At 39.8% G+C, this 9,483-nt stretch overlaps 1 protein-coding gene across 1 annotated transcript; it reads right to left on the bottom strand.

The window, feature by feature from the left end:
* Positions 1–1,006: 1,006 nt before the first annotated feature.
* Positions 1,007–5,399, bottom strand: LOC121941456 (ladderlectin-like). Its single transcript, XM_042484241.2, has 10 exons — positions 5,240–5,399; positions 5,076–5,145; positions 4,942–4,986; positions 4,716–4,760; positions 3,822–3,890; positions 3,450–3,482; positions 3,021–3,112; positions 2,545–2,664; positions 2,295–2,394; positions 1,007–1,586 (listed from the first exon to the last, which is right to left on the bottom strand). The coding sequence occupies exons 2-10, from the start codon at positions 5,122–5,124 to the stop codon at positions 1,516–1,518; spliced, it is 624 nt and encodes a 207-aa protein (XP_042340175.2). The 5' UTR covers positions 5,125–5,145; positions 5,240–5,399; the 3' UTR covers positions 1,007–1,515.
* Positions 5,400–9,483: the final 4,084 nt, after the last annotated feature.

Genomic DNA, 9,483 nt, shown 5'->3' with positions numbered 1-9,483 from the left:
CTGTAACATATTTTTTTTAAATATGTAATTATTATCATTATTAATATAGTTTTCTGCTAGCTTTTCCATTTGCAATTTGTGGAACATTTCTTACCATGCTGCTGATTGCCTTTTTCCCATGTTTTTTAATTCAAAGGTGAAAATACTTGTGAAAGGCATCTGAGTGCACCACAGGAAAAGTAAAGTTGCTCCAGGTTTTAAAGGGTTATACAATATGTGCATTCAAAACCCTACTTTAGTAAAAGTAAGATGATAAGTAAATGACCTTGTTTTGCAATAAAATACCCCCGTGATTGCTTTAATATTATTTTAAGGCCAAAGTTACACATATTTAAGGACAGGGCTGTTTGAGTGGCTTTGGCTTCCAGTCAGTTCCACCCCTTGCTCTTCCACAGCTGGAGCCTCTCATCCAGATATGGTCACTTCTGGCTCTACAAACTGTCTGAGATAGACTGACACAAAGTGGAAAAGTGTGCTATGGTCTGACAAGTCCACATTTCAAATTGTTATTGGAAATTGTATACATTGTGTCAAAGGACCATCCAGAGAATTGTCAGCACAAAGTTTAAAAAGCCAAATAAATGATTGTATGGGGTGTTTTAGTGCCAGTGGTTTTGGTAACTTCCACCTCTGTGAATGCACCAAAAATAATGAATGTACATAAAGGTTTTGGAGCAACATATGCTGCCATTCAGATGACAAATTTTTCAAGGACGTCCCTACTTATTCCAGCAACACAATGCCAAGCCACTTTCTATACAATTTAAAACAGTGTGGCTACATTGTGAAAGAGTGCGGGTAGTAGACTGTGCTGAACATAAAATGGCCAATCGCGAAAGGCCTTTAAAAGGAGTCTCATATTAGATGGTTAGACCAAAATTTAATATTCTGTCTTGTCTCTTACAGTAACACTGCCTTTTGTGTATACCATGATCATAAGATACATTAAACATTTACATGTCTTAATGACTTTCTTGTTTGGTTTTGCTTAAAGGAAGATCAAACATTGTTCAACTCCAACAAGTTTTTATTGCAGAACTACAGCCACAATCATAAAAAGAAATGTTTTACTACAAAAGTTACCGAACACTTAATCATTTAACACTTTGAAGAATACAAAAAGGAAAAGTATAATGCAGTTAGACATACAACAAAGTTTATAAGTTGGCTTTGAACAGAAAATTCTCCAGGCTGATCCGTCCCCAAAGGCCTCAGATGTGAAGTCTGTATGTCAACAATTGAAAGGGCTCTTGGCACAAATGAAGTTATAGGCAATGTTACACTTGTTACATTGTCTCATTCTTACAAGTCTTTATTATGAAACTGCTGCCACAAGAACAAATCAAAATGCTTTAACATGAAAGTTGCTTAACACTTGATCATTTCACACTTTGAAGAATACAAAAAGTAAAAGTATAATTCAGTAAAACACAAAACAAAGTACACAAGTTGGCCTCAGAGAGAAAAACTATCCAGGCTGATCCTTCTCAAGGCCTCAGATGTGAAGTCTGTACGTCAACACCCGAAAGGGTTCTTGGCACAGATGAAGTTATAGGCAATGTTACACCTGTTGTTTCCCCAACCATCTGAAAGTTGATGTAAAAAGGAGAAAAAAAATAACAACATTAACACATAAATAATTTGCTTCATAATGTTCACTGTAAAATCATTTATTTGCCTTTAGAAAAAATAATAAAAGTTAAAGCTAGATAGCTAAAGCAAAGTTGATACAAGAATGGATGCTCAGGAAGGAAGGGACACTGGAAGGGGGGGTTTGAGGTTGGGATGCCTTATTGTGGATCCTACTGTGATTGACTAAAGTTCACTGTTGTTTGTCCAAACATAGCAGGAGCATGAATTCCTGAAAAAAATCAGATTCAGAGTTACATGGACACTAAAAGAAAGCCGAGAGGGCCTCTGAGCTGTGGGCATAGACCCCACGGACCAGGCACACTGGGGTTCAAGAGGCAGTCATTGCCTGTGAGAGGGGAGTCAGGGACCACAGAGCATGTTGGACAACCAAAGGGAGGCCCGAACTCTTCAGGTTGCCCACAGTTGGCTATCCTCCAGTGTAGACACAGCCCTGGATATGGAGTGTACTACATGTTCTATGGGGCCTTGCTCCCCTCTTACCCGCTTTGACTGCCTCTCCAGTCCCAAAAAAAGCCCTCAGATTTTTACAAACAGAGATATATGAAGATTTATAAAACTAAAGCTTAGTGGCGGTGGTCAGCATCAACACTCCCCAGACCATCAGCTCTAGTACTAACCCCAAAGCAAACAGGTGGACTTACAGTTGTTTCGTAGGTAGATGCAGGGGTAGCTGCTGGAGGACAAAGGTGAGTACCAGTTGGTGTAATAGAAACCCTCGCGGTCAATCCACATCCACTGGCCCTAAGAGACAAAGAGCAGGAGTGTAAAGACGTGTTGTCTCAGTCTCTTCATTTGCTTTCAGATCAGTCTTGAGTAAGTCTAGACCCCCTTTGGACCACGTCCTGGGTTTGATCTGGACTGACTGAGTGGTGTTTCTTCATGAATCCAGACCTGCAGGTTGAAGCCTCCCAGCCACGCTGTGCTCGAGCCGCCTGAGATCTGCTGCAGGAAGCTGTACTCTCTGGGGTTGGTGACCGAGGCCAGGTGGCCACCCAGGTTGTTGCAGTGCTCCTGTTGGACAGAGGACGCACACAGGAATCTTTGTGACTATACAGCTAAATATTTGTGTCATTTCTTTCTCCTGATGAATTGTCTTTAGCTCTGAAGTGAAAAGTTCATCTTTTCATGGACTGATGGTGGCAGCCTGACTGATCTACCATCAGCATCCAGATGCTCCGTGTTGTGGAACATGTTGCGTTCCTCATGTGCTGCGATGGTACGTTCTAAACTAGCTTCACTGATTTAATAACAAAGTCTATCACATGACGGGAAAAGCACCAACTTCAGCCACATTGTTGACAGTGTGTACGAGCTCAGTGAGGCTGACTGCTCACAGTAACAATGTACAAGTGTTATAGCAGCAGTACCTCAGCACTGTACCAGGTCTTGGGAGTATTGACGAACAGGAAGCAGCGAGAGCCATGGGCGAACCAACCCACTGGACAGAAGTTATTACGAGCTGCAGACAGACAGAAGAGAGAGAACATTGACTTCAACAGAACACTTTCACAGACTGAATCACACTGACAATAGATCCTTTCTAATTTACTTTATTTACAGCCTCCTCCAGCAGAAACAGCTGTTCGAATGACACCAACATATGTCGAAAAGTATGTGATGTATTTTGGAGAATTGTTAGTAAAGTAAAAACTAAGCAGGTTAGTGAACAGCCTAAATACAGCCGTGGTCCTTTAAGCACATTTGTGATATTTATGATTCTCTTAATGGTTTTATTGTTGTTGTGATGATGACCTCACTTCATAAAGGAAAGATTTAAACAGTGATGTTGCACTTACAGTCAGGCGCTGTTTCCTCCTCAGGCACTGGCTCTAAAAAATGTAAAAAAATATATATATTTAATTAAAAAAAAAAACACAAAAAAAAGAGACGAATAAATAAATATATGATATACTGTACTTTCGGAGAATATCCATATGCAATACTGTCAGTTATTGAAATGTGTCAATATGTATGTGTTTTGTTTTCTTATTGTGTGCATATTATTGTTTTAAAATGTCTATTGCACATACAGTACAACAACATGTGGAAGTACTGTGGTTAGGAAGTACTCGTTAAGTATAACTGATAACTCACATATGTACTTGATCGCTTAATTGACAATGAGAAGCTACAGAATATATTATTAAGTGATGTGGCTTTCTAAATACCGTTTCTGGGAACAGGCACAAAGTCTTCTGGCACAAATACTTTCACGTCTTTTGTCATCTTGTCCATCTCTGAAACATCAAAAGCTTCATCAGACCTCTTTTTCATCAAAAGTATTTGACATTACAGAACGCCACAACTACAAAATATCAAGTAAATCACATTAACATTGAAATGACAAAAGTTCAAACCAAACTAAGCATCTACAGCTCTGCTAGCAGCTCTGTGAGGCGGTTCTTAGGCACACCTGTGCTTTGACCCAAATGCTAACCTCAGTAAGCTAACATGCATTTTAGTTTACTGTGTTACAGTATCGTGCCAACATTAGCTAATAAGCACTGACACAAAGTACAGCTGAGGCTGATGGGAATGTCATTAGTTTTGCAGGTTGTTCTGACTAGACTAATAACGCTACATTCCAAAATTAATTTAATGATTTTCATCAAGCACAAGTCAGCACCAACTGCTCTGATCTGGTGGCCATCAGTTCTCAATCTCTTTGAGACTCTAAGGGGCTTTGCTGTGATAGAGATCATGGACCAGACTGAGCTTTAGCTGCACTGCTCTGTTCTTCAACAGCAACTACACAAACAGTAAAATTGTTCTTGGTGGACATCTGCCCTTTCATTCAAATCCAACATTACAATCTTCTTCAGAAAAAAAAGATCTTATATTATTTCCCGTCAAACCACAAACAGTTTTGATTCAGAAAAACTCAAAACACAGGCACTGAAACCTTCTGGTTGAACTTGTTTATCCTTGCTTTTGATATTACATGATAACTTGAGCTTTTTCAATTATTTGATTAGTTATTTTCTCACATGGCTGTCACAGTGAAGGCTCAGTAAAACATGAAACCAAACAGAAAAGCATTAGATTTAAAAGAGGACACTAACCAGGTTGAGCAACCATCTGTTCCTGCGGGACCTCCACTGCTGCTTCTGTGGACGAATCACATTAAGGTTGGTGTTAGTACAGGCCATTTGCTTGGCTCGGTTCTTGAGATATGCTAAGGGCACACATACAGACAGACGACTTTATAGGTTTACAGTTTTATATTTAGATGTTAAACGTAATGTCTCACTGTCTGTGTGTGTTACAGCAGAGAGCTTCAATACTGACCTGGAGCCTTTTCTTTACTTGTTTTCTCTGCGTCTGGTTGTGGAGCTGCAGATAAAAACACAACTCTGTCAGTAAGGCTATATACTACTCAACTCTTTGTGTGCTCTGTCTAAATGTTGTGTGTTGATTCTGACCTGCAAACGCAGCACAGAGGAGAATGGAGAGGACCAGGACAGTCTTCATGGTGATGATCAACAGACGGTTCTGTGTGGAGAAAAAACAACAGGCAGTAAATGTACAGAGAGAGAGCAGAAGCATGAGCTCCACTGAATGAACACAAACACAGCAGGTGTCTTACCTGTCAGCTAAATGTGAGCTGATGTTGTTCAGGTATCAACTGAGTGATGGAGTGATGATGAGGGGATCCCTGCTCTTTATATACGCACACCTGAAGCACACAGAGTCACCCTCTTGGCAGAACGTGCTGATGTTTGTCGATGACTCAGCGCTGTATGTGGGAAGATGATTGCAGCGTGCACAAGAGATATGAAGCTGATCTTTAATCTGTTTCCTGGCAGCATGTAAACAATTAACACAAACCACTTCCTTGTTGTGATTTCAGATCAGTTTTATGGTTTCAAAGAACAACAGTAAAACTGGACTGGATACAGAGTTACAGTAACAAGTAAGGACATATGAACATATGAACAGTGGTGATACAAAATGACACTGAAGTCAAAGTACAGAAGTATGAGCAGCAAAATGTACTTAAGGCATAAAAGTAGACATCTATATAGAAGGAGTGCTTTCTGTCTGTCTTTAAAAAAAAAGCTCAAAAAGCAAAGCAGAATCCTGGCAGTTAAATTTATAACTATGAGCATTATTTTAATCTATAATTATAATCTACAACCTTGGCTGTTGCAGGGGATGGTTTGGTTGGGGTCACCATGTCAAGATTTGTGTTAGCTGCACCATGGAAAGACCAACAAAATTACAGGGCAAAATAAGTCATTTAGGCTTACTTCTAAACATTACACTGCACTGTCCAAACCCAAAGATTAAAATTTATATCATTTAAAAACTGTGCCAGAAATCAATACATTTTCCTTTAACTCCTGAATAAACTAATGTTAAAGCTGATAGTTCTATATCGTTTAGACATAAAACAAAAACATGCAACAACACATAACATTAGTCTAACAGAAAAGTCTCACAGAAAATGCCTTACAGATTTTTAAAAAGAAATCATTACCTCAATATTTCCCCTCAATATTTATGAGTTAAATACAACAAGACAGGACAGAAACATGCAAAACTCTTCTGCAGTAAATGGTCCGTGTGTCCTTGTAATGTTTTATGATTAAATTCAGCCACACTTGTTTAAACAAAAATGTTTCAAAAATAGATATACATAAAAAAAACATTACATTACATAAGTTACATAAACACAAAAGCAAAGAAATGTGCACAATAAACATACTATGAAAGGCACTTTCATAGTATGTATGAAACATACTATGAAAGGCACTACTTTATTTATAATTAAGTTTAGTCGCACTTGGTTGAACAAATGTGTTTAACAATTAAATACAAAGTTTATAAAACCATTCATGATTTCAGTAAATGTAATACATTATCACTCTGTTGTTAAAATAGCATTACATTTAGTGAACCATAAATTTGACTTGTTCAGGACTCCAAACTCAAAGTTTAGGACTTAGTAGTGACATTGGACTTGTCAGCCTTGAACTGGGACTTGCAAAGACTTGAGACTTATTCGCAAAACAATGATGTGTTTCCGCCTCTGCTAGCGACTGTCCACATCTGTTACTTTCAATGTAATTTTGCATGTGAGTAACAGAGGCAGTATAACTGTTTAACCCATAGCAGTTTCATACGTGATACTTCCAACTACTGGGAATGGTGCTCTTCTATTGTGTATGTATTCATATTGAAATTCTGACATTGATTTGAGCCCCACCACTGTTGGGAGTAGCCCCATTGCTTGTAACTCAGACATGACTCTTGCCCCTAGTGGTTAATGTGACGTCACCTTTTTCCAAATGGAGTCCCACCCAACCTGAACCAATGAGCAAGTTGGGAAAATTTGCTCTGAAAGACGGGAATAAAACCATGACAGTATGCTAAGAAACCATTTGGCTATTTTCCGCTGCAGGAAGAGTCACATTCCAGCTGCCAGACAGCAGTGCTGAAGCTCTACTGTTATCACGTGACATTATTGACAAGAGTCTGTGTATTCATAAATGTCGGTAAGCTCTTAACAAACAGACAATAAAACGTTGTGTAATTTACCTTTAAGTAGGTGTCTCTCCCCATTGATTAAGGCAGTAACTTAAGATAAGAGAATCCAGTGGAGACTTACAGTAACAATAAACAGACTTTAGACTTTCTTTATTCCACTCTGTTCCTTCAGATGTGCACAGAGCTGCGAGTAGGAATGACAGAGAGAGCTAGTTAATAGGGTCCAAGAGGTGGATCTGTGTAAGATTACAGCAGAGAGAGAAGGCAATGAAACCAACATACAACCAGGGTGGTCTAAGGCCAATATGACACACAGAAGACCTACAAACACTGCACGTGTTGTCCTAAAATGGCCCGGCACCTCTTTTGCTCGGGACAGTTTGAACACTAATAGATCTATAAAACAGCTACCCAATTTATTAAAATATGAGTTAAAACAGAATGCAATGATTTGCAAATCCCTTTTGGCCTAAATTCCATTTAATACAGTTAAGACAAGATATTTAATTTTCAAACTCAGAGACTTTGTTGGGTTGTTTTGTAAATATACACTCATTCTGAATCTGATGCCTGCAACATATTTCAAAAATGTCAGGACAGGAGCATGTTTACTACAGTGTTATATCACTGCTTCTTTTAACAACACTCAGCAAGTGTCTGGGAACTCAGGATACAATTTTTCTTTTTTTTAAGTTCTGAAAGTGAAATTCTTTGCTATATTTGCAGTTGTCCAACTGTCCAGGGTCTCCATTGTCTTTTTTTGTGCTTCAAAACGTGCGACACATTTTCAATGGAAGACAGGTCTTGACTGCAGGCCAGCCTGGTTCCTGCACTCTTTGTCATGCTGCAATAAGCAGGGGCGTCCCTGAGAAAGACAGATGGATGGCAGCATATGCTGCTCCAAAACCTGTATGTACCTTTCAGCATTTATGGTATACCATCAGAATATGATGGCTGAAAATAAAAGCCAAACGGTAGTTGTTGTCACAAGAAAGACTCACATCAGTGCTTGTGACATGATGTGTGACAGAGTAAAGCTTACCCACTGATCTGGATCATGACAGTCTTATATTGAATACCAGTGGTTATACTAATTTAAGGGTCTGCCACTGAATTCAGATCAGTGTAGTGTCTGATGCTGACAGCATTGGACAGTGGGAAAGCATAATGTTCAGAGGTAAGCAAAGGTGAAAATGGAACAGGTTGACTTATGCTGCTCTGTAATTTTCTTGGTTATTCTATGGTTGGACAAACAATTCTTGGCAGAGCAACCCCAACCCAATTAATCGGCCGCCACAACCCATGGTTAAAGAAGTGAGTGGACAGCGGCATCAGCTCTAGCATATCAGACACAGCCACTGATGGGCAGTAATGCGTTAGAAGTAACGCGTTACTGTAATCCAATTACTTTTTCAAGTAACGAGTAAAGTAAGGAATTACAATTGCAAAAATAGTAATTAGATTACTGTTACTTTTCTGCAAGCAGGCTGCGTTACTGCGTTACTAAACCGTGATTTTGTTTTGTGAGACTGTCTCGTGACAATGACGTATGAGCGGCGCGACGTCTGTGGTAAACAACAGACGTGTAGTGATTGTCGCTACCCGATCAACAAGACAACATGGAGTGCGGGAAAGAGCAGGACCGTGCAGCATTTAATTCTTGGAAGTACCGACATTACTTTGAGTTTGACTCAGTTAAAGGTGACAAAAACATTAGCGTCCGCTGTACACTGTGCATGGGTAGAAAACTTTTATCTACAGCGAAAAATTCCACGTCAAATCTGAGCAAGCACCTAGCAAGCCGGCACGGGAATGTGAAACTCACCGAGAATCCCCCGTATCCCCCCACTGACATGCCCGCTGAGGCTACCACATCCAGTTCCACCGAGCGAACCTCCGAGGGCCCTTCTCCTGCTAAACAGGTGAAAATAGACTTAAGACCAAGTCCGACAGGGCTTAGTGCCGCTGAACTGAAGAAGCTCGTCGCTGGCTATATTGTCGAGGACATGTTGCCCATTTCCACTGTAGACTCTGAATCGTTCCGACACATCGTAGAAAAAATACCGACCAAAAGTGGTGTGAAGCTGCCGCAGAGAAAGTCATTTGCAGAATACCTTGAGAGAGAATACGCCATAATGGACGCTAATTTGAAGGCTGCACTCGGAGGTGTAGACTTTGTTTCTACCACTGCTGACATCTGGACGGTGAATAATAAAAGTTTTATGGGTGTAACCGTTCACTGGATTAATTCCACTTTACAGCGCAACAAGGCCGCCCTAGCATGTCAGAGAATTAGAGGCAGGCACACCTATGATGTAATTGGAGCAGAGATTGAAGAAA

This window comes from Plectropomus leopardus, chromosome 3 (assembly GCF_026936395.1).
Source record: "Plectropomus leopardus strain MGB_pleo_1.0 chromosome 3, ASM2693639v1, whole genome shotgun sequence".
NCBI lineage: Eukaryota > Metazoa > Chordata > Actinopteri > Perciformes > Serranidae > Plectropomus > Plectropomus leopardus.
The sequence above is the reverse complement of the archived record's forward strand: the minus strand, read 5'-3'. Positions and strand labels throughout refer to the sequence as shown.

Excerpts from the sequence above, each read along its gene's own strand:
- LOC121941456 (XM_042484241.2), bottom strand. The coding sequence starts at position 5,124 with ATGAAGACTGTCCTGGTCCTCTCCATTCTCCTCTGTGCTGCGTTTGCA. Across the intron at positions 3,891-4,715 it reads ACAGATGGTTGCTCAACCTG|AGATGGACAAGATGACAAAA; the intron begins GTTAGTGTCCTC and ends TTGATGTTTCAG. Across the intron at positions 3,113-3,449 it reads GGAGGAAACAGCGCCTGACT|CTCGTAATAACTTCTGTCCA; the intron begins GTAAGTGCAACA and ends GTCTGTCTGCAG.